The sequence below is a fragment of the Cynocephalus volans genome, chromosome 11 (genome assembly GCF_027409185.1).
Source record: "Cynocephalus volans isolate mCynVol1 chromosome 11, mCynVol1.pri, whole genome shotgun sequence".
Lineage (NCBI taxonomy): Eukaryota > Metazoa > Chordata > Mammalia > Dermoptera > Cynocephalidae > Cynocephalus > Cynocephalus volans.
The window spans coordinates 8934887-8961190 of record NC_084470.1 but is presented as its reverse complement, the minus strand read 5'-3'; the positions used below and the strand labels follow the sequence as shown (position 1 = coordinate 8961190).

The following is a 26304-nucleotide window of genomic DNA, read 5'->3' as shown; positions in this document are numbered from 1 at the left end:
AAATAATTAGCATTATCTTTTAATTCTGCTTTTCTGTGAACTTTTTAAAGTACCCTCATGTTATAAAATATATTTAAAATAATTTTGTTTTTAATTTTTATTTTAAAATTAATTTAATTTTAGTTTTTAAATTTAGTTAAAAATAATTTACTATAGAATAAGTTCCTAATGAAGCACTAAACTTGTGTCTAAAGAAATATATATGACTTTTGTAATCCTCTCATGCTAGTATTCCTGCAGCTGCACTAGACTTATTTGATTACATGCTCGCCTTGGATCCTAGTAAGCGCTGCACTGCTGAACAGGCTCTTCAGTGCGAGTTCCTACGAGATGTAGAACCCTCAAAAATGCCTCCACCAGAGTAAGTGACTTTTCATTACACTAGCTTCCACATATGCAGAATCTGGACAGTTTTAATAACATGTATTGAATTCCATCCCTAGTTAAGACAAAATAAATAGAATAGATAAGAAATAGGTAAAACAGCAGTAACACACATAATTTGCACGTCTAGAATGTATCTGCTTGCTTACTGTTTAGCTAACTATAGAACTAGCAAAAGCAGCCTTCCTCTAGGTAATTTTAGGGTTAATGCATCCCAGGATTTTTTATTAATATATTTCATCTAGAAAATATTACTGCTGTTGCTATTATTATTCTAGTACTACTTCTACCAATACTTATACTACTACTAGTATTGCTATAGCTAAAATTTTGAGTGGTATGCTATGTGTTTTTCGTGTATTGCATTAATCTTTATAATTCTATAAGGTAGGTATATCATTATTACCACCATTTACAGAGGAGGAAGCAGGCGTAGAGAGGTTAAGAAACTTGCCCAAGAATACAAATCTAGTAAAGGGTGGAGCCAGTTCTCAAATTCACGTTAGTCCAGTAAGAAAGAGAAGTTCTGAAAATACTCCATGGCATACTACACAATAGAAATTCCTTATCTTTGAATAAAATAATATTAGTATCAGAAGCCTGTAATGGAATGAATTATTGTTTGATGGGGGAAAAATGCATAGAGTCTGGGAGTCAGAATAGCTGGGTTCTTGAATCTTTACTTTCTTATGACTTCTGTAATTTCTCTAGGATTATTTTGGGGAGGGCGAGGGGAAAAACCAGTTCGTTCGCTTCTTCTTACTGACAGCATCTAGAAACCTTGTATTTTCTTAGTAATTTTAAAAATGATGACAGGCATCATTAAAAGAAAGCCTATCCCAGTAATAAGACATTTCCATGTAATAAAATTAGCATATTTTGAATGAACAAACATGGGCTTTGGAGTTCAAATCCTGGCTCTTCCACTTTTCAGTTAGATTGGGCTTATTATATTTCTGTGAGGTTGTTGTATGTAGCTTTATTATTTTTATTGACCTGTATACAGTTGGCCTTTATGGGATGATTTGAAAGGCAAAAAGGATCTATCATCTGACATGCTGAGGGACCTGAATCATTCACTGTCAAATTGTTTCATGTTTTCTTGCTTATCAGTATATATCAGTAATCTTGAAACTTTGGTTCTAGTATCCCTTCAAAGAATTTTGTTAAACCTTTGATTTGGAAAAATTTCAACCTTACAGAAAAATAGGAAGAAGTATTCAATCATCGTTCATATATCCTTTACCTAGATTCAACAGTTATCAGTATTTGGACACATTTACTTTATCACTCTGTATAAACTTTTTTTCCTGAACTACTTGAATATTATGTTGTGAAAGTGACACTTCGCTTATAAATATTTCATATCATATTTGTAAGAACTATGACTTTATTCTACATACCTACAATACCATTATAAAGAATAAGAAATTTAACATTGTAATGTCTGCTAGGTAGCCCATATTCAAATTTCCCCAATTGGCCCAATAATTTCCTTTATGGATTTTTTTTTGTTTGTTTTGAATAAAGAATTCATTCAAAGTTTACACATTGTATTTAGTTGTGATGTCTCTTTGGTCTTTAATCATTCCTTGGGGAGTGCTTTTATGACACTGACATTTTTGAAGAGTTCAACCTTAGCTCTTTAGTAAAACATTGCACAATATGGCTTTGATTGCTTTCTTGTGATCAGAATTAGATTAATATTTTTGGGGGCAAGAACACTACCTAGGTGGTGATTTGTGCTGCCTGCTCTAGCACATCAAGAGGAATTTAATGTTATTTTGTCCCATTATTTGTAATGCTAATTTTGATCACGTGGTTTAGTTGACCCACATGAAAGAATTCTGGTAAAACTATGTTGAGAATATTTTCAGTTGACATCTAAACTTTTTAATCAAGAGTTTAAACAGTTACAAAAAATGTGATTTTCATTGAATTGTAAGTGTGGACATTTTTAAGTAGAGCAGTTGTGTCACTTTATAAATGTATCCAGTGGAATCTAAATATCATAGCATTTTATATCCACCAGTAGTTAGAAAAAGTTTAACAACTGGACTTTGTTCATTTTTCATCTTGAACTTATATTGCTCACATAGGTTTTTATTCTAATGTAACATGTGTTTATGCCTGAAAGAATTTTACTGATCACCGTATTGTACTTCTTCAAAACAAGTTCAAGTATATAAATGGAAATTTAATTTTAAATTAATTAAATTTAACATTAATCAGTTAATGTTAAATTAATTAAATTAACATTTCCTGTGTCTATAGAGCTTTTTTCTACTTGATTAAATTGTCATTGCAAATATTAGTAATACATATTTCAATTTTTAAATAAAGAAAAAACTAATAAATTTTGTTGGAAATGCATCCTAATGAAAGATAGGGCTAAGATTTTTTTCCTCAGCTAGTTTGCCTATCTCTTGGTTAATGTTACTTTTTCTGGAATGAGACATAGTTCCACATTAATTTTAATTTTATTTTTTATTCTTATAAGTACCCATGTACATAAGCATTTGAGAGTGGAAGGAGTTTTGTCATAGTTATATCACTGAGTTCTTTGAACTCCTTCCACATTATGTGCCTAAAGTCTTTCACCAAAAGTGATTTTAATGACCTTTCCGATGTCAACTTTAAAATTCTTTCTTCTTCAATTTTCTCGACAGCAAAGAATTGGAAACCACATGACCTGCAGAAGGATTTCTTACCTAGTCATTAATCATTTACTTTTTTTGGTGGCTTTACCAATATTTATTAATGACTTCTAATGACTTTTTGTTCTCACAGCACTTATTTAATTCAATATGCTTAGAAAAGGTTAAGAAGTCAACATGTAGTTTCAGTGCTACTTTGCCAATCCATTTTAAAATTATTTTTTTATTATATTTTTAAAGTTTAAATTTTTGCCAAAACCTTGGAACTATAGGTTTATCACATTCATTTACAAAAAATGTCTGCCATATAGCCATTATAAACTCTGTCCTTATTATCAAACAAATGACCTAGATTAGACTTCATTTTTTTTTTTTTTTTTTTTGGTGACGGGCCAGTATGCGGATCTGAACCCTTGAATTTGCTGTTATAAGCCTGAGCTCTAACAGACTTAGTTTTTATAAGAACACACCTGACTGTATTTTTCCATTAAAAATAAACATGTTAATACACATTTGAGGAACATTCTGTAAGCCAGTATTAAATTATGGGATGTATCCTATTAGATACATTACTAAAGCAGTCAGGTCAGGATTATAATGATGTGGATCCAATATTTAAAAAGTTTTTCATGAACTTTTTGAAGTACCCTCATATATGATCTCTACCCCATGAGATAGATAATATTGTTAATCCCATTTTTAAAGATAAAGGAACTAAGGCACAGAGGTCAAGTTGCTTGCCTAATGAGACAGAGCAAGTAAGTGGCTGAGCCGGCATTTGAAGCTTCAAGAAAGCATTTAAAACTCTGGTCATCTGGAAAACATTCCTGGGTACATCTAAGAGAATCAGCATCACTAACCTGTAATGTTTTAGCTGTTTGTTGGGTAATGGTTTCCTAGAGATGACTGTTAAGATCATCAATAAGAGTTTCTCAACTTTAAATTATAGGAGGGAACAAAGGCCCTTTTTAGTGGATTTCTTTGCTTTGCTGTCATGGGGCTCTCCCACAAGAGCAATGACTTCCCTGACCATCAAGATGGAAGAGTGGAATCACTCCAGTTACTTCCCACTCCGCAGTTCTACAGTATATCTGAATTGAGAGTATCCCAACAGAGACTAAGGCCACGTCATGTAATCATGTAATACTGTACACACACATGCACACGCACAGAAAGTCTTTGGCGGGTTTATGATGCCTTAAACCTTCCCAATATCAATATTTCAAACTGTCCCTTTGTTTGTTACTCCAGGAGGTTTTTACACGCTGAGGCAATGCACCATAGTAAGATGGCTGAGAGGTATGCCTTTGTTTTGTTTTTGGACCTCAGGTGCATAGACTTGGTTTAATCATAATCCTTGTGTCACTCATCACATGCATGGCTCTCTTTTATTTATTTTAGTTATTTAGTTAGTTATTTTAAATAATGTTAATAAGCAGCCATGAACCTACCAAACAAAAGCTAGAACCTTGAAAACAACCTACCTTAATCATATCGCAACCCCTCCCCCCACCAACCTATCCCCTTGCCTTCCTCCACCTGAGGCAACCATCGTCCCTGTTTTCTTTTGTATATACTTTTCGTTGCCATCTGTTATGTACTCATAAAAAGTTGTATTTTAAGATTTTAGTTGTTTTTAATTTTATAAAAGGGTGTCATGCTGTTTGTACTCTTTTGGGAATGACCTTTTTAACTAATTTTTGTTATATTGCTAAGATTCAATCATTGTTGCATATGCCTTTATTTTATAACATGAGACAACAGTAATTTTGAAAGAGGTCTGAAGGAAGAGCCTGCTTAAACACGCAGGCCATTCTCAAAGCTCAGTCTTAAGAAAGAGGGACATATGGATATGGATATTCTTTTAAAACAATTTCAGGTGTACTTACCCCTTCGAAAGTCTTCACGAACCCCTAGAGGTAAACATATCCAGGTTGAGGACTGCAGGTATATGTCACCACATGGGGTTGCTTAAGGGAATCTGCAGATATTCTGGGCAAGTTTATTAACCTTTCCAAGCCTCAGTTTTCTCATTATTAATATAGATATAATGGTAACTTTCCATTGGATTTTTTATTAGGATAAGAAGAAAATATTTATAAATCAAATATTTATGTCTTTAAGCAGTTTTATGAAATTACATTAAGGTAGAGTTGCTTCAGAATTTTTGGGTAATTTTGATAGTTGCCAGTCACTTAGAACTCTGTTGATGGGTAATGAGCCTCTCTATGCCTGGATTACCTATTTTTAAAACTCATCTGTAACAGCAGTTTAATTTTAGAGCATTTGGTTATAGAAGCAAATAAGAGGTTACTTACTTCTTTTATTACTTCTTTACTTTTTACTTAAAAGTAAAGAGCTTTTACTAGAAAGTTTTTCACAAATATTCTAGCCTTTGCTACTTTTTTTATCCTATATCTAGTTTTTGCAAATGGCATGTTTTTCTGCCTTCTTTTTTATGTTCTAGTTAATGTATGATGTACTGTGACGAGAATTGGCTTTAAAATATTGTACCAAATTAATAGTAGCCTACTTTTATGGATATATATTCTTCATTCATAATTTTGATAAATGATTACTTATTATTTAGAAGCCAGGAAAAATTGTCTGTATAGGTGAAGCCCTGAAGGAGGTGGGGCATCAAGGATGATTTTTACTGGAAGAGTTTTACAAAGCCTGTGTATGAAGTCTTCAAATCGATGTGGGGTGGTGGAGGGTGTGGTTTCAGTGCTATGTAGTAACTTTAGCATTTTTTTGTTAAGATATGCCATTCACAATTTAATACTTAGATTTTTTTCAGCCTTCCTTTATGGCAAGATTGTCATGAGTTATGGAGTAAAAAGCGAAGACGACAGAAGCAGATGGGCATGACTGATGATGTTTCCACAATTAAAGCCCCCAGAAAGGACTTGTCTCTGGGCTTGGATGACAGCAGAACCAGCACACCCCAGGGTGTCCTGCCGTCTTCACAGCTGAAATCTCAGGGCAACTCAGTTGTAGCACCTGGTCAGTAATGCTTCCATGGGTTGGTTTTCTTCACATTGTGTTGTGGTTAATGCTGATTATAATGCTCTAGTGTTAAAGCATCTTGTGGCTAAAAGATGAAAATTAAGGTTTATTTACTGAACGTGACATTTCCTTATGAGCTGTGCCAGTACAGAAGTTTCATTGCAGTTGACACCATAATTGTAAGCAGTCTCAATGTAAGGTAACTTACAAAGAAGTATCAAATTACTTCTGATTGGTGATTGATCAGATTTCTCTATTTCCTTTTTGCCCCTCATGCAGGAGGCAGTAGGTTTTTACTAACCCTACTCTCAGTGAGGCTCAGAATTCAATGCTTGTGGGGGCTTAAGGAGTAGGAAGAAAGATAACCAGAATTTATAATGGGAGCTATTTCATACCACTTATAATGTCCTCAGGTCACTTTTAATGTTATATATTTCCCCTGTTATATTAGAAAATCTCAAAGATTAGAATCTGATATTTGTGCCAAAAATGATTTGAAATATGATAAAGATGGTTATTTTATGTCTAAAGTACTTATACTTTAAATACCAAAAGCAATTATTTGTTGTTCAAAAATGTTCTTCCTTAAAATACTGAATTCCCCTCATATATGTAAATATTTGATACACACATGGCTTTGAAGAACAAATTTGTTTTACAGTGAGGGCTGTCTATATCAAGTTCAGTGTTATTTCTGTTCATGTTAAAAATATGTGAAATTTGAAGAAAGGCAAAAGAGAAGCAACAGTAAATTTTTAAAATTTGTATTTATGTTATATGTTTTATATACCATCTACTGCTAAAAAAGGATTTGAGATGGTAGTAACAGAAAGTTTGGATGGTGGTCAGTTGTCCCTGACAACAGTTGTCATATTTAACAATACTATCAGGTCTTTATTTCTGCTTCTCTTCTTGGAACTGATGTCCCTATTCTACTAGCAACCCTTGTAGAATACAGGGTATTTATTGCACCCTGTTTTAGCTGGTAAAAAATGAATTGCCCTTTCTGGGCTCATTTTGTTGTTATTTAGCTCTAACTTATTATCTACTGTTGCTTCTCTTTTGCCTTTTTCCAAATTTTTCATACTATTAACATGAACAGAAATAATGTTAAACTTGATAGAGAGAGCCCTCATTGTGTAAAACGGACATGTTCTTTTTTTTTAATCTTTCACTAGTGAGAATTCTGGTTTTTTGAAAGAGGGCATAATCCTCTCTTTTCCATTTTCATCTCATCATCAGTAAGTGTGTTGAAGTGAGAAAATGCTCCTTCTGTAAAAAACTCCCTAAACTCACATGGAGACTCCCTGTGCTAGTAGAGAAATCAAAAGGAAAGTGACGAAAAATGGCTCTCTTAGAGTGTAGCAAACAGTTATAGTTCCTTATTAATGCTTACGAGTCATAAGTAGAACTAGTAAAAGTTTTTTTGAATTAATCTAAAAATAATACTTCCAGAAGTAATAAAAAGTATCTCAAAACATGTAAAGAGAACATAAAAAGATAGCATTCATCGTCAGTTTTTCATCTTAGAGTTTCTCTTCTGTTAGCCCATTGTCTGCGGTTATGGGAATTGCTAATCAGCGTCATCTTATACTCACCCTATATAGTATATGCATTTGAGCCTCATTGTATACGATTCAGATAAGATCGTGCAAGAACCTGTGTGGTAAATCATCCCAAGTCTAAACTGAGAGTTAGAAAAAGAAAAACCACTCAGTGTACTTTACAGACGATAAGTCAAGACTGTCATATATGCATATAACACGTTTCTGTAGGCATTCCTAACTTACCCAAAGTGACTTAACTTAAAAAAAAAGTAATTCAAATAAAAACACAGACATTTTATCTAGTTGGAAAACATCCTAGTTTCTTGGATAATATACTTTATTGTAGAGAAACATTCCAGTGTGGTAGTTAAGGGCTTAGATTCTGGCATCAGAATGCCTGGGTTCAAATCTCACCTCTGCCACGTACAGAATCTGTGGCCTTGGGCAAGTTATTTAGTCTCTCTGGGTGTTAGTTTCTTCTTCGGTAGAATAAGGCTAATAATGGAGCCTACTGTATAAAGTTGTTAGGAATAAAGGATTTTAAATGCTTAGAAAGTACCTCACACTGTGTTAGCTATTGTCATTTCCCATTCACAAGGTGATGTTTCCTTGTTAAATCTGTAGCATAGGCTTCTAATTGTAGTCTTGATTTTCCTTTTGAAGTATTTACCCCTAAAGATAAGTTATTCAAAATTGACTGTAATTCTTTATCTTTTTTTATTTGATTTATGTGCAGTTATATCTTAAATGTAAATGACCAGGTTCCCTTTTCATAGTATTTCTTAAAAACTTTCTCAAATGTACATTTTAATATGGTGATACAGAGCCACTTTGGGGGGTGGGAGGCACTATGAATTATGGCAGTTCTAATTAATACAAATTTTGTCTTTAGTAAAAACAGGCCCTGGACAGCAGTTAAACCACAGTGAATTGGCAATTCTACTAAACCTACTACAGTCTAAAACAAGTGTTAATATGGCTGATTTTGTCCAAGTGTTGAACATTAAGGTAAACTCTGAGACTCAACAGCAGCTAAATAAAATAAACCTTCCTGCTGGAATTTTGGCAACAGGTGAAAAACAGACAGATCCATCAACACCACAACAGGAGTCTTCGAAACCATTGGGAGGAATTCAGCCTTCTCAGACCATCCAGCCTAAAGTGGAGACTGATGCTGCCCAGGCGGCTGTGCAGAGTGCATTTGCAGTTCTGTTGACTCAGTTAATAAAGGCTCAGCAGTCAAAGCAGAAGGATGTGCTACTAGAAGAGAGGGAAAATGGATCGGGACTTGAAGCGTCTTTACAACTCAGGCCACCTCCAGAACCTAGCACTCCAGTATCGGGTGAGTGTGCGTCTATCAGACCAGTGGCATGGCTGCTTTCTCACTCTTTTCTAGCTGTTGTTGATTACACACAATGTGTATTGTTCAGTGAAATTGCTAGATGTCCTGAGTATTTTCAGGTCACTCGTTATAGGTTGATTTCCTAGTCTGTTTACTCCCAGGAATAGATTCTTTAACAAATTACCCATGTGTGATATAACTTATTATGAATGCTATGGATTTTTTAAGGTAAACCTATGGTTAAGAAATAATCTTCTCCTCCAAGTACAAAAGGATGTTTGACCAAGGCACAAAATTTATTCACACAGTAGTTTTATTCCTTTAGCAATAAATAGATATATGTGAATTACTTTTGAAAAGCCAAATATGATAAAATTTTTCAGTTACCATAAGTGGTAACTGGTAACATTAAATGGTAGCAAGTAACATTAGTACTAGGAAACCTCTTTCCTTGTCATTTAACATTTGCCAGAGATGGAACTGCTAATCATCATTCGGGCCACCCATAGGAAACGTGGTAACTTTTGACTTTTCTGCTTTGTTTCACCTAGGGCAAGATGACCTCATCCAGCACCAAGATATGAGGATATTGGAGCTAACACCCGAACCAGACCGGCCTCGGATTCTGCCTCCTGATCAACGACCTCCTGAACCTCCTGAACCACCACCAGTCACTGAGGAAGACCTAGACTATCGGACAGAAAACCAGCATGGACCCACCACTAGTTCTTCGTTAACTGACCCTCATGCCGGAGTGAAAGCAGCCCTATTACAGCTGCTTGCTCAGCATCAGCCCCAGGATGATTCCAAAAGAGAAGGTGGTATTGATTATCAAGCAGGAGACACTTATTTGCCCGCTTCAGACTACAAAGACAACTTTGGATCCTCTTCTTTCTCTTCTGCTCCATATGTTAGCAACGATGGTCTAGGAAGTAGCTCTGCTCCACCACTGGAACGACGTAGCTTCATTGGAAATTCAGATATTCAGTCTTTGGATAACTACAGTACTGCTTCATCTCATTCTGGTGGTCCACCTCAGCCTTCTGCCTTTCCTGAGTCATTTCCTAGTTCAGTAGCTGGATATGGAGACATTTACCTCAATGCTGGTCCCATGTTGTTTAGTGGAGACAAGGACCATAGATTTGAATATAGCCATGGTCCTATTGCAGTCCTGGCAAACAGCAGTGACCCTTCCACAGGGCCAGAGAGTACTCATCCTTTGCCAGCAAAGATGCATAACTATAACTATGGTGGCAACTTACAGGAAAACCCGGGTGGCCCTGGCCTCATGCACGGGCAGACCTGGACTTCTCCTGCCCAAGGACCTGGATATTCACAAGGATACAGGGGACACATTAGCACATCAACTGGCAGAGGTCGAGGCAGAGGGTTACCGTATTGAGTGTGTATTTCCTCAGGCACATCATTTTTATCTGGAAAGACTTTTCTAGCTGCAGTTTAAGGCAGCAATCCAAGAGACTTGAATAATATTAATTCAACAACAGCTTTATTTTTATGTGGAGAAGGGTCTTGCATACAATTGTTTTAAGAAAAAGACAAAAAAAACACCTTTGCTTAAATTCATGCTGTTCTAAAAACTAGATCTGTTGATTGTACATCTTCACAAATTCTAGTTAACAATTTTATTTTGTATTCTCGCAGTTTTAAGTGGATGCTAATCTTAGGGACATAAGCCTTTTATGGCCCTCTTGCTGATCTTCTGAACTATGCACATTTGTGCTTTTTTGTAAGTTTGGACCAACTTTTATGTAACAAACAGCCCCTCCCAGCCTCCCCTCCAGTTTTACAGCAATCAGAAAGGGCACTGATTTATTTGGTATTTTTCTTTTTACAAAGCTACCTTTAGTCAGAGGTCACTGTCAGTCTTTGCACCTGCTTTCAGTGTTATTGTGAAAGGTGTACTTTGTGCTCATTTCAGAAAATAAAACACAACCTTTCTCTTGATGCAAGTTTTATAAAAAAAAAAAACATGGTCAACGTTATTTTTGTTTTGTTTTGCAGATTATCATAGCCTAGCAAAATGCATTCAAATGACAGTGGGTTTTATATGAAAAATGTGGGTGGGTTGGGGAGGGTAAGTAAGTGCCTTAACAGGTAGGCTTAAGGTCTGAAGAAGTAGTTAACCTTTACACCCATTTGTCTTTTAAAGGGAATCCGTGCATTGGAGAGGCAGGAAGCTCTCACGTTGTCAGGAGCTGCCTGTTCAGTTCCTGTTAGGTTCATTCCCTCTGCCTGTCCCATTTTCCCCTTTTCTGCCTGTCTTTGAGCTGTGTTACCTTTCACTACCACCTTCTCTTGATAGGGGAGTGAGAGCAAAGAAAGGGAGTAGAACTGCAATCAGCACCTTTTGTTACTTCTGAGAAGTTCTAAAAAGTTTTGTCTTTTAATGGTTGAAAGTAATAGCTACATGAGTACCAATTTCTTTCAGGCTGCCTTATTGTTTCTGTTTCCATTTTCCATGGATACTTGGAGGGCGGTATTATAGAAGCTAGGGTTAATCACAGAATCGGCATAATCTATTGAAGTTCACTGTGGGGAGGGGTGGCAAACACCGTATTTGATGTTACGTAATGCCATTTTAAGAAAAATCAACTCTATTCACTGTACTTATTAACTAGAAACATTGCCTACATTGAATTTATTGAAGCAAAAGGAAAAAAGGGAGAGAGAACCTCTTACCTTCCTTCCATCTCACCTTCTGTAAAGTTTATTATGATTTCTGCCAGTCTTAGAGCAACTTTAGTTTAATATTTTTTTCTTTAATTGAAAGCAACAAAGAGTGATGGAGTAACCCTTATTTAAATTGTAATGGTGTCGAGTCTCACTAACTTTGGGTGCACACTCAGTCACACACACACAATTATAATAATTCTAGAAAGGAACCAAAGGTAAATAACCAGTGTTTCCATTATCACTAAATGGAAAAACAGACTCTGGAAATCAGAGTTGTGCCAATTAATCATTTTGTTTTAACTGCTTTATTTTTTTATTGGAGTCTTAAATTGGAACAACTGTTATAGAATGGAAATTGCTCCAGTTCTAAAGCCACTTAACCCTGTGCCCTCTATCTGACTTGTGAACCTTCATTTCAAAACAGCATGTGGGAAGCATTAGTTTGGTGACAGTAAGAATATTTTAAAGAAGGTAATTTGCCGTTTTACTACTATAAAATGAGTTTATATCAGTTGACCATTTTATTTTTGATGGAATTTTTGTCATTGGGGAGAAAAAAATGAAAGAAAATTTATTTTGCATTTATTTGAATATTGAGTACTAACAACTTATAATAAAACTACATTGCAGGAAGTGAAGAAATATTTTGAAATTTAGCAAAATAGCTACAGTATTCAAGTATCTGAACTTTTAATATGGTGAGTCTTAGAGCTTTAGACGTTCCTGTAAGTGACAATATCTAAGTTATTCTTAATAGTCACACTTGATAATTCTGCTGACCATAAGCAGCTAACCTAAAATTGAAGATATTTATGTGACATGAATAGCCTGTGTTTTAAAAATTAAATATTTTATATAAAATTGAACTGTGTTTGGATAGTTTTTCTAATTGAACATTTCAGTTATATATTTATGTTGGGAGAGTGGCTGGGAGGACAGGGAAATTGTTGCTTTGAAATTGAAAGTTTGAACTATAGCTTCTGATATCCCAAGACAGTGTTACTTACTTGTGAGACATACCAAATAAGTATTTTATGTACCACTTAAAAGGAAAAAACGTTGCCAGTTAAACCACAGTACAATACTAAGATGCCATCAACTATAAGATGTGTCCCAGACTCGATGTTATTATATGAAATAATGTGTCTTATAATTGAGGAAATATGAGAGTAAAAAGGCTTAATTCATCCCTCCATAACATTTAATACTTTAATTCAGTAAATTTGGATTAATAAAAAAGCAGTGTTGGGAAATCATTCATTCTGTAGGTTATAAAAACTGCAGTGATCACTAAGTATTCTTGAGTGAAATCTAAGAAACATAAAATACTGCTTAAGTTTTTTGGGAAGAATCAGGTAAGTCAGATAGCAAATCAGATGAAAATCGAAAAGATTGACCTACCAAAAGAAGAAAATACTTATTTTCTCCCATGTGAAATTCACTTTTGTGTTTCCTGACACAGCAGATTTTTATGTATGCAACTCATTAGGTTTCCCATCTTCATTATTTGTTGGAGAGTTGCATTCACCCTGAAATTTTAAAATACTCACTTCAAGGGTTTATTGATTAAAATAGTTTGTGGAATGTGAATTAAAGTAATACTTTAGCTGTGATTCAGAGCTTCATTCTGTCAGCAAATACATATTCAGTACCTTCCATGTTCCAGGTACTATTCTAGTCCTTGGGATACGTCACTAAACGTGAAAGACATTAAATCATACTTCTAGTGGGCTGACAATGAGCAAGTTTTTCATGTCTGGAGAAGCTAGTGGTATGTGCTGCTCTCAGCTGTGTCTAAATTACACTTACGTGAATCTAAGAAAAAAGTTGACTTTGTAAAATTTTAATTGAAATTTGAATAGAGAAATAAGGTCTGGGAAAAAAAAGTACTGGAAATTCAATAATGAAAACAAATTTTAAGTTGAATCTGGCCAATTTGCAATAGGCCAGTTTGTAAGAAATACCAAGATTTCTTGGGAAAAATGAAAAGTGGATGCTTCCAAACTATTCTGACTGGTACTTCTGAATTACGGTTTTCTGTATTTGTCATGAGATTAATCCAGTGGACCTTATGGCTTTTTATTTAGTTGTTAAGTAAAGCTGAAATACAAGTCTTGAATACAGAATCTGTTGATTCCCTGGGATACTGGTTTTGATATTTTTAAAGTCTGATCGGGATGTCCCAATAACCTAAAATCATCTGGTCAGACTCCTCACTTTACAACTAAGAAAAATGAGACTTGGAGAGAGGAAACCTTTCTCTGGCAACTGGATTGCCAGTGCTTGTCTGTGTAAGCCATATTTAAATTCTGCAGTAAATAGATTTTTAATAGGAAAATTACCTGTTAATAACTTGCCCAGTATTATAGTAAAATAAGATAATTAAATTTAGAATACTGGACAAATAGTTTAACACAAGTGGCTTTAAAAAGTCTACTTAAAAAATAATTTTAATTCAGAAAAAATAGGAAAAACAAAATTTTAGAAAACTAATTAGAAGGCTATAGTGGCTGTTTGTTTCGTGGATGGGTAGTCTTTAAAAAGGAGGGCTCTGCTTTTTTTTTGAAAGACCAGTAGGTACTTAAATATCTAACAATTAGATAATAAGACTGAATCTTTCATTAAAATGTATTTTCTATTTGTGTGAGGAGGGTTGGTATCAGCAAGCTTCCAAACAATTTGCTTTTAAATTCTTTCAACATTTTATTATTTCAAGTGGTTTTATATGAGGAGCAGTGGTTGGTCATTTACCAGCGGCTTCTCCAGATAATTTCTTAAATTGTTTCCAGTTTGTTTCCTTTTTTAGTAAAAGCTATTAATAATAAGCTACCATGGGGTCCAGTTGAAGATGGGGAAAACAGAAAATTTTAGTCATAATGAAAAGAATTTGCCCTTTGAATTATGTAGACTAACAAATTTTGTGGGTCTTCACTCATTTCACCATATCAACTGTCCCATTAAAAAAGAATTTTCTATTTCTAATTGTATTCAAATGAGGCTCTGTAGTGAATAGAGAATCAGCCTTTAATTTTTTTTTCCCAATTAAGTTAATTTGTTGTAAAGGTGGTGTATTCTTTTGCAAGAACTTTAGTAAAATCTTATAACTGTTAACTCTAATGTATTAATATAAGCCATTTGTTTAAAAAAAAAAAAAGCTGTATTTGATAGTCTGTAAATAAACTGCCATAAGAATCCCAGGCCATTTTTTTAGCCTTGTTTTCTTGTTGCTTATATGCAGAACAGACTCTGAGAAATAATCTTATCTGATAAAGCTGACCACTTGTAACTCACTGTGCCATGTTTTTTTGACAAAGCTTAAAACCTGGAACCCTCGTTTTTTTTCTTTTTATATTTGAGTGTATTTGGAAATAGGAACACAGAAAAGAATACCCAGATATAGCCACCATTAATATATTGTCTTTGATGGATGTGTATCTGAATGCATATGTTTTTCTCCTTCTTAAAACAATGAGACTATACTGCCCATAGCTTTGTAATTTGTTTTTTTTTATTTAATAATATATTGTGATCATCTTTCTATGTCAATCAATTAAATTCTACCCTCTTTTTAATGGTTGTAAATTATTCCTTTATAGAAGAACCATAATTTAATTCCTTATTGCTAGACACAAACTTGCTAACTTTTCTGTTACAAATAACAGTGTGATGCAAATCACATGAATACATATACACACACACATATACATACAAACATAATTTCCTTGGAGTTACTGATGTAAAGAATGAACTTTTAAAACATTTGGTAAATCCAAATTGCTCTCAGGAAAGGTTTACCAGTTTTACATACCTATTTCTTTCCCTTTTCATTTAGCTATATTGGGTATTTAAAATTTTTAGATCTTTATCAGACAAGTGATAAATCATCTTGTTTTAACTCGTATTTGTTTGATTACTATGAAATTCAATATTTAATATGTTAGCTGGGTCTTTTGTTTATTGACTATATGTTTTAATTATTAGGTTTTATCTCTAAGCTCTTTATAAAAGGGAGGTAGCCCTTTGAACTATATATCTTAAAAATACTGTCTATGGTGGGTGTTTTGTTATAGGAAAATTTTTAAATTTTGTTTAGTCAAGTCTGTTAATCTTTTCCTACGGTTTCTTTTTAGAAAAACTCTCTCTACTCCAAGATTAAACATGAACACAAATTTTATTTTATTTCTTTTCTGGGTTTCTACTTCCACATTCAATTCTAAACCATTCTAGAATTTATTTTGTTAGATGTTGTAAGGTAAGGACCCAATTTTATACTTTTTCTGAATGGCTATACTAATTATTCTAACAACATTTGTTAAATACTTTATTCTATCCCTAGTTCTAAAATGCCATTTGTCTTATTTAGGTGTATTCCTGGGCTTTTTGTTGTTATGTTCCACTCTGGTATTTATCTTCTGTTTACAAGTATCACTTAAATCTTTATAAATATGCATCTGATATTGTGTGTGTGTATGTGTGTGTTTAAATCACTGTATTTTCAATTCCTAGAACAATGTGTAGCACATACAATTTGTTGTAGGACATAAAATTAATTGTTCCCTTTCTAAAGTTTTCTATTCCTGCCTGTTTTTCCTTTTTTTCATGTGACTTTCAGAACAATTTAGATCACTTTGCCCAGGTATCCTGTTAGGATTTGAACTGGAAATGTACTTATAAGCTTACCTAGGGGATCTTTCCATTGAGAGCATAGTAGGATTGTTTTTTTTTTTTTCACATGTTCCACATTAAAAGTTCCAAAATTTTCTTTATTGTAATTCTGATGTGTTAGTTTTCTTAAGTTTCAAAAAATGTTTTTGTTCCTTTTATATGTGGACTTTTAATAAGTATTGTAATATATTGAATTAATCACTGCTTATATAGGAAAGCTGTCTTTTTTTTTTTAAACTGGCTGCTTTGCTTAACTTTACTTATAATTTCTAATGATTCTCAGTTGAATGAGTATAATGGCATTCTTTCTGATTTCATAAATGTCTACTTTTTAGTATTTTACTCATGTATAATTTAAACTATAGAATTAGAATATTATGTTCAAGAAGAATCTTTTTCCATGAAGCCCATTTATCAGATGTTAATTTTTTTCAAATGTCAGTATATTTATATGCATTTTCTCCTTTGATCTATTGATGACAGACACCAATTATATTAATAGAATCTAATATTAAACCATTCATTAGAGATGCTGCTGTTCTATGTCTAACCATGTATTAGGATTTTGCATCTGTTTATAAGAGATTAGTCTTTTTTTTATTAGTAGGTTGATAGCTTGGCAGAATAAACTGGGAAATTAATGTTTTATTTTATTTAGAATAGTTTATATTTCTTGAGAATTACGTGTTTATTGAAGTTGCAGCTGTTTAATTTATAGCCAAATACACCTGGCTCTTAAAGGTGATTCCCTCACGACTTTTTTATTTCCTCATGGTCTGTTCAGGGTTCTGTTTCTTCAGTAAACTTTAGTAATTTTCCTTTTTCTGAAAGTTCATATATTCTACCATATATTTACTTATGTTTAAAATGTTTCTAACATATACTTGCACATAATAATCTTAATGCTTTAAATATACATATCATATGTTATCACATATCCTTTTTGTGTCTTAATTCTTTTTCTTCATCAGGCCAGCCAGGGTTTGCCCCAGTCTACCTCTATTGTCTCGCACCACCAGAGAATAATAATCTGTCATTTCTTTTCTGATTTACTTCAGCGTTTTGCCTTTGATTCCTTCCTTCTATCTCCCTCATTTATTCCTATTTCTTGAGTTGATAATTGGTCCATTTATTTCTTTTCTTTCCAGTTCTGAAAGGAACAATTTTAATGTTAAGAATCTCCTATGATTATTTCTTTGGTTTGATCCAATGGTGTGTTTTTTATTATTATTTTCTAAATATTTAATGGCTGCAAATTTGATTGTTCATTTAATCCAAGGGTTATTTTAGGATGGTGTGTTTCAATTTCCAGATGGTTGGATATATTTTATTTTTTAGTTTATTTTTTGTTAATTTATAATTCTAATACATATAATTAGTGTATATGGTCTGCTTTTGGGAATTTATTACAGTCTGCTAAGCAAATACATTTCGTAAACATATCCTGGGTGCTAGGAAGGGTATGGCCTTCAATACAATTTGTCATATACCCATTTAATAGTCAATATTATTAATTAAACACTGGTGAGATTATCTGTATCCTTAAGATGTCTTTCAAGCACTGAGAAATGTAATATAAAGTCTCATATTGCTTTATATATTCAATGCTTTATATATTCTAATCCTTTTTGCTTTGTATATTTAGTGCTATATTATTCAGCACATAAACGTTCGTAACTATATCTTTGTTCCATTTATTTACATTATTAACATTTTTGAATTCTGCTAGGTCCAATTTTAGTATACCACAATTATTTGGTCTTCTGCTATTTTATGCTCTCTGCTTGTTTTTTTGTTTTTGTTTTTAATGCTACCCTGCTGGTTTTGTTTTCATCTTTTCTTTTCTTTTTTTTTTTTTAAAGATGACCGGTAAGGAGATCTGAACCCTTGACTTGGTGTTGTCAGCACCACACTCACCCAAGTGAGCCAACCGGCCACCCCTATATGGGATCCGAACCCACGGCCTCAGTGGTGTCAGCACCACACTCTCCCGAGTGAGCCACGGGCCGGCCCCTGTTTTCATCTTTTCTAAAGAGAAATTATTATTATTATTATTTGTATTTTGGGCTTTCTGTTGATTTGTAATGAATATATACTGTTTTTCTACTCAGCTTTGAATATTTCAAGACATATTTAAACCTATTGATTGTTTGAATGAACAACTTAAAAGAGTTGCTGTAGACTGTCTCCTATATAAAATGAAATTTGAACACTTTCAGTTTCTTCTAACCTGCTACTACCTCCCCCTTTATTTTGTAGTAAAATTCATGATTTTAGGCCCATTTTAAAAATGATGTTTCAGTTCTCTTATATTCCTATTATAATTATTTCCAAAACTTAATCCCACAAACATGCTTGGGATAGAATATTAGACATATTCATTTTAAGATTAGGAGTGGACAAGGATGTCCATTGTTAGTTATGATTTGGTAGTGAACATTTTGTGGCAGGTCTTTGTTTTGCAGTTAAGAGAGAGATGAGGAAAGGGAGAGAGGAAGGAAGAGAAGGTTTTGGAAGGGAAGAAAAAAATTCTTAATAGCAGACTGTATGATTGTCTATGTAGAACACCCAAGAGAATCTACAGAACAATTACTAGCATTGATATGAGATTTGAGCAAGTTGCTGGAAGTATTTCCAGTAGTCCCCCCTCACCTATGGGGGATGCATCCCAAGACCTGCAGTGGATGCCTGAAACCATGGATAGCACCCAACCCTATCTATACTATGTTTTATTGGTTTGAAAATCAAGATGGCTACTAAGTGACTAATGGGTAGGTAGTGTATACAGAGTGGATATGCAGGACAAAGGGATGATTCACAGTGGAGCTGGACGGCCTGAGATTTCATCATGCTACTCAGAATGGCGCATAATTTAAAAACATGAATTATTTATTTCTGGAATTTTCCCTTTAATATTTCCAGACTGTGGTTTGACCGTGGGTAACAAACCACAGAAAGCAAAATTGTGGGTAAATGGGGACTACTGTATACAGAAGAGCAGGGGCCGTGAATAGCTAGGATAATTTTGAAGAACTAGAATTTGGAATTTACCAGGTCCTGGCAAAAAGAAAGAAAAAAAATTACTTCTGGGACAGTTGGTTATCCACAAGGAAAAAAAGTTGGGAAGAGGCAAATTTTGAAAAAAACAAACATCTGAATGGCAAAAATTAAAAATACCGAGAAAGGAAAAACACATTTTGACCTGGCAATTCTACTTCTGGCAATCTGTTATTTGGAAATAACCTGTATAGACATATATAATTATTTATAAAATGAAAAGTGTAAATATCTTAAATATTCATCTATAGAAGAATAGTTGAATATTATGGATAATAGTATGACTCCCTTTAATTAAAGAAATATGTGCATAGAAAAAGGGTTTCAAGCTACTTGTGGGTTATAAAAGAGCATAGTGGCTTAAAGAGCAGGCTGATGAGCCAGGACCAAATCTTGGCTTTACCATTTATTAATCTTCATAACCTTAGGCAAGTTATTGAAACTGTTTCTCAGCTTTTTATTTGTGAAGTGGGTACAATACATAAAGTTTGGGGGATTAAGTAATTGCCTGGTACATACTCAGTGCTTCATGAATGTTTGCTGCTGTTACGGAGAGAGGAACTGGGTGGAGTGGTGAAGGGGGAATTTGGCTTCTTCTTGATGTTTGTTTATGTATTTATTTTTGTGGCTGGCCAGTACAGAGATTCGAACCCTTGACCTTGGTGTTATCAACATGGCACTCTAACCAACTGAGCTACCTGGCCAGCCCAGATGCTTAGTTTTTATTCTAATTAAGAAAAACATACGTTGTAACAAAGTACATAAATTTTAAGTTGGAAGATACTGGTTTCAGTCAATATATCACAATAGTCATCCAGAGGCTTTCCACAGAATGTAAAAATCTGAACTTTGTCTAGTTACGTCTAATGAAGAACTGTCTAAAGTATATGTAGTCCATCTATTCTTTGTCATTTAAACACTAGAGTTTAAAATCTTCAATTTCACATAATTTATTTCTGTGTTCTCCATTGGAAGAGATAAGAATAAGCCAATTCTATGTTTGCTAGAAGAACGGTATAAATATTCTAGTATTGGAATCATTAACTTTGAAAATTTAGGTCTCCAGTAATGTGCAGATGGGCTTTTTCAGGCCACATTTGAACTCAAAATTTTCAGCACTGGATGAGCATCAAAATCACATGTTAAGTTTATTTTTAATGTAATTTTTAAACTTCAATATAACATGTTTACATGAAAATAAACGCACTTAATGAATTCTCATGTCGATACCCATGTAACCACCGAGATCAAGACAGGACATCTCCGTTGTTCCAGAATGTCATGCTCCTTCCCAATTGGTTCCTCTAGAAGGAACCACTGTAATAACTTCTAATACCTTTGGTTAGTATTGCCTGTTCTTAAGCTTCACATTTATGAAATCAGACCGTATATACTCTTATGAACAACTTTGTTCCAATACATTTGATGTTAGATGAAATGGACAAATACAGCTCAAAATGGGCAGAAGAAATCTAAGTCTTTTTTAAAGATATTGAATCTATTTTAAAATCTTTCCACACACACACACACACACTATATATATATATATATATATATATATATATATATATATATATATATATATATATATATATATATATATATATATATATATATATAACTTCAGACTCAGCTTTGTTGATAAGTTTTTCCAAACACTTTAAGGAAAAAGTAATAATTTTATACATTCTTAGAGATTAGAGAAAGAACAATCATGTTCTAATTTGTTTTGAGTTCAGTATAGCCCTGACACCAAAACTTCACAAAAATGTTACAAGCCAGTATGTGTCGTGGACATACTTAACAAAATATTAGAAAATCCAGAGATTTTTTTTTTTTGAAGAGATGATATATCATTGACCACATGGGGTTTGTTCCAGGAGTGCAAGATTGGAAACACTCAGAAATCAATGTAACTTACTACATTCACCGAATAAAGGAGAAAAACCATGTGATCATCTCAATGCAGGAAGTATAAAATTAAACATCATTTATGATAAAAATTCTCAGCCAACTAGAAATAGAAGGGAATGTACTCAATTTGATAAAGGGTGTCTGTTAGGTAATATATCTAACGGGGAAATATTGAACACCTCCCTGAGGTCCAGAACAAGATAAAGATGTTTACTATCACCATTTCTTGTCAATATTTTACTAGAGGTCTGAGCCATAAGATAAGGAGAAAGATGTATAAAGATTAGAAAGGAAGAAATAAAGCTGTCTTTATTTGCAGATGACATTATTGTGTACATAGAAAATACAAAAGAATCTACAAACAATAAGTTTAGCAAAGAAACTGAATAAAAGATCAACATACAAAAATTGTGTGTGTATATCTGTGTACATATACACCAGCACAAACAGTTGGAAAATGTAATTCAATAAACACCACTTACATAAGCATCAAAAAACAACAAATACTTTGGAATAAATCCTAAAAAGATGTACTTCTGCCCTAAAAACTACAAAACATTGCTGAGATAAGTTGAAGACCTAAAATCATAGGTAGGTAGATAGATGACTGATAGACAGATAGAGCCCATGGATGGGAAGCCTCAGTATTAAGTCAATTCTACTCATAGTGGCCTATGAATAGTCGGTGTAATCCTAATCAGAATCCCAGCAGGGGTATGTGTGTTACCTGACATGTTGACACTAAAATTTATGTGAAAATGAAGTAGTACAGCCAAGACAGCCTTGAAGAAGAACAAAGTTGAACTTACTCTACCAGCTTGCAAGGCTTAATACAAAGCAGCAGCTACTAAGACAGTGTGGTGTTGGCACAAAGACAGACACACCAGTGGGACAGAATACAAGTCCAGAAATAGACCTCACAATCATTTTCACCTTCACGCAATCCAGTGGAGATTAAATAATTTTTTCAATAAATGTTGCTAGAGCAATTGGTATCCATGTGGGGAAAGAAAGGAAGCTTGGCCTCTACGTTATATTCAAACATTAATTTGGGATAGACCATAGATGTAAATACAAAAGATAAAACATCAACATTTGTAGAAAAAATAGGAGATTTTTAGACCTTGAACAAAACATAAAGCACTAACAATACTTCATTGAATTTAGGAACAAATCCATGTATTCTCGTAGTTTACGTGGCATCCTCAGATCAAGTTAGACCTTCAGAAAATGTAAGTACTTCTACCATTATCTTGATGGCTTGTAAAATTGCCCAAACTAACATTTTACTGTTATGCTCTCAGCTTTTCCTTTTTTCTTTCTTTCTTTTTGTTAATCAAAGGACACAGGTATAAATGAAATTATTATTGCATTGCTGTAAATAAATATTAAGTCACTTTAAGCCTCATAACTCTTATGAGGAAGATAATATTCCTACGTACATTTAACAGAAGAAGATACAGGTAAAGATACTGATAAACAAATTGCCCAAAGCCACAGAGTTAGTGTCAGGGATGGGATTTGAACATAGTTGTGTATTAGTATTAGTCAGCTTGGGCTAATACTACAGGCTGGGTGGCTTAAACAACAGAAATTTATTTCTCACAGTTCTGGAGACTGGAAGTCCCAGATTAAGGACTGGCAGGGCTCACTTTCTGCTGAGGGCTCGCTCCCTGGCTTGTAGATGGCTGCCTCTCACTTCACCCTCACTTAACCTTTATTCGGGGTGTGCCTGAAGAGAGCAAGGATGACAGAGCTCTCTGGTGTCTATTCTTATAAGGACACTGATCCTACCGGGTCAGAGCCCCATCCTTATGACTTCATTTAACCTTAATTACTTCCTTAGAGGCCTTATCTCCATCTCCAACTACAGCCATGCTGCGGGTTAGGGCTTCAACACATGGATTTAGGGGTACACAAACATTAAGTTCATAATTGTCAGTCTGGCTCCAGAGTCCATCCAGAACCACCTGTGTTAAGGCCAACATGAACATTTCCTTTAAGAAAAGTGGTGCGAGGAGGGATTAGCATGCTCAGCACACCTATTTTTGCATCTTCTCCAAAAATGTATATATGTATTCATGCATGATAATTCAATAGCAGCATTGGAACACAGGTCTCTGTGCTCTAGAGGTTTTTAGGAATCCTTGGAAGATAAAAAGCAAATAAAGTTGAATTGCTGAAGAAACTACAGTAGAGAGAATAACTAAAAACACAGGAGGAAACTGCCATATGAAAAAAAACTGCAGGGAAATTTCAAGCTCAAGGCCAATAAATACAGGTAGTCCTTTTTATGCCAGTATAACTGATGTAGCAAAAAACTAGTTACAGAGAATCCACTTAAAATGGTCAGGGGGAGGGGGGAGAGAGAATTGTAACATGGAGAAAAAAGTTTGGTTGGTACTTGATTTTTAATAGTGATTGTGAAAGCTACAGAAATTAATTTGTTAAATTGTAGTTAAATTTTTGGGTATAATTGCAATTGTGCTAATTGTTAAAAGGACACAAATTGAATCATGCTTTTGTCTTTTTTGTATAATATTTCTGATGAGACAGTGTGACAGCACACAAGAAAGCCTTCCTTCTGTGCTTTATTTTTGTAGACTATACATCCCTCTGACCTTCTATTTTAGTATCTGGCCTGGAGGCAATTTGAAACAACAGCCTTGGGTAGGAAGGAATGATTCATAATCCTACAGTCCTGGGAGAAGGCTGATAAAGTTTATCTTTTTTCTTCATCTTATCTCCTCCTATGTCTCCCACTTACTGGGGCAGAAAATCCAGCTTTTTAAAACCTTAAGGTCTCAACTTGGATTGCAGGCCATAGTTAGAAAGGACCTCTGCTTTCAGACAGGCACCTTCACCTAGATGTGTCTCTTCCTTGGAGGTTACAAGAAACAGCCAACATCCTGAATTTTTCGTACCATTTCTCTTAATACTGCACTTTTATAGGTACTTGGTTAGCATAGCATCCTAATGTATAAAGTAACAATTTGGCCAAATGCAAGTGTCATCTGAACCTGGAATAGCGGAAATCACATTGCCCATTTCTCTGTCTCCTTCACCCTGCCAACTCCACAGTTTTGGATTTGCTCCTTAAAGCACCCCACTTTTAATCAAATTCTATATTAGGTCAGCATGTTTTGGCTTCAAATAACAGAAAACTCAACTTAAAGCTGCATAAGCAAGAGGGAAATTTATTTTCTCAAATAAATTCAGAGAAGGTTAGGCTTCAGACATGGTACATCAGGACTCCAGGTCTACTTCTTTGTAGTTCTCTTGGTTCTGTTTTTCTCTGGGTGTTGGCTTCATCTTCAGCACAGTAGCAAGATTGTTGTGGCAGTTGTAGGTATCACAGTCAAACACAACTTTAGAGCGAAAAGAATTGCCTCTTAAAAAGCACATCTCAGCCAGAATTGTGCTACCTATGCGTTGTCAAACCAAGGTCTGAAAGGAGGAATAAAATTACCATGGCTGACTTAGACTGGGGTTGAAGGAATTTTGGAAAGTCATCTCTAATTAGTATTACAGCATTCATTTTTTTAAAAAAAGGCTGACAAAAATGAGATTTGGAGTTCTTGAATGTTAAAAACATGATTGCAAACAAAGAAAAAAGTGGACGGGCTGAAAAACAGAATATCCATGGCTGAAGAGCAAATTAGTGAGTCTAAATATCAAGCTGGGAATGAGAAAGGCTGGGGAGGATCCTCCTGAAAATTCACCATGAAATATTTAAAAAAGAGAAAAGCATAAAAGGCAAATTGAGAAATGGAGAACAGATCCAGACATCCCACTAACCCCTTCACAAGAGTTCCAAAAGGAGAAAACACAGAGAATGGAGAGGAAGAAATAACCACAGAAATATTAGAAGAAAATATCCCAGAGTTGAAAGAGACATGAATGCTAAGGAAGATATAAGATAAAATATATACACTTGGAATACATCATGGTATATACACTTGGAATACATCATGGTATAATTTCAAAATTTTAGATTTTATTGGAACTTCAGATTTATTTATATTGATAAAATAAAAACAGACTGTCTACAAAAAAAAAAAAAGAATCAGATTGGCATCAGACTCATGAATTAACATTAGATGCTCGAAAAGTTTCTGCAAAGTCTAAGGGGAAATAATTTCAACCTTAGAATACCATAGTAAGTGCGTTAAGGTATAGTTTTGTTTGGAGGAATTGTATAGATTCCTTTTCTCTAAGTGTTTCCTGGGCCTTCGTGCTTCGACTGAAACCTGGCTCTTCTACAAGGACACTGATTGCTTAGCAGCCTTCTCAAGTGATGGCTGTTTCCTCTCCCTTGTAGTTCTGGGCTTGAAGTCTAGCTAGACATCCTTCTTAATCCTCATTTTCACTTTCAGACCATTTATATTTCCTCCTTAAAACTACACAGCTCTGACTCTCATGCCATCAGATTCTATCACTAAATTCTCTCTGTTGCAGTCATTTACTGATCCCTGAGTCATTCTTCCCCTTTCACCCTCCTCCCACCCATGGAGATTTTAATTCCTGGCTCACCATCACTCTCTCCTATTTCTATCTTGACCTCAACATCCATGTGGATGGTCATTCAAATCTTAGATTTTTGGTTTCTTTACCAATTCCCCAGTGATCTTATCCTCCACCTTATCCCAGCTTTTCATGCGCTTGTCATACCCTGGACCTTATCGACACCAATAACATAATCCCCCCACAAATGTCAATTTCAAGCATATGAATAGTATGACTCCCCCTGCCCTTTTCATTAGAAGTGCCCCCAGGTCCCTAGTACACATCTCTAACTGCATTGTCAGCCTCTCGCTTTCCTGTACTCACTTGACAAAACTAAAACTCTGTTTAGACTCAAACTCCCCAAATACTGTTAAAAATACTGTTTAAATCCACTCTATGCCTGCATTATGCAGCTGAGCATTGCTGGAAACACTGAAGCATGCTGACTGGTTATACGTTACTTCATAATCACTAACCTCATGTGGGCCCTTAAAGCTGCCCAACAACTGTGCTACCATATTTCATCATT

The 26304-nt window shown here is 34.4% G+C and overlaps 1 protein-coding gene across 5 annotated transcripts in view; it reads left to right on the top strand.

Moving 5' to 3' along the window:
- The window catches only part of CDK13 (cyclin dependent kinase 13), a 106586-nt gene extending 91944 nt beyond the window's left edge, over window positions 1-14642 (top strand). For 2 of the 5 annotated variants that reach the window (XM_063113901.1, XM_063113900.1), the window contains 4 exons: window positions 230-361; window positions 5842-6047; window positions 8490-8939; window positions 9491-14641. In XM_063113901.1, the coding sequence (XP_062969971.1) occupies window positions 230-361; window positions 5842-6047; window positions 8490-8939; window positions 9491-10341 (1639 nt within the window). In that variant the 3' untranslated portion in view covers window positions 10342-14641. Of the gene's footprint in view, window positions 1-229; window positions 362-5841; window positions 6048-8489; window positions 8940-9490 lie in introns of all 5 variants that reach the window. The other 3 variants (XM_063113905.1, XM_063113903.1, XM_063113904.1) reach the window with 2 other exon arrangements.
- Window positions 14643-26304: the final 11662 nt, after the last annotated feature.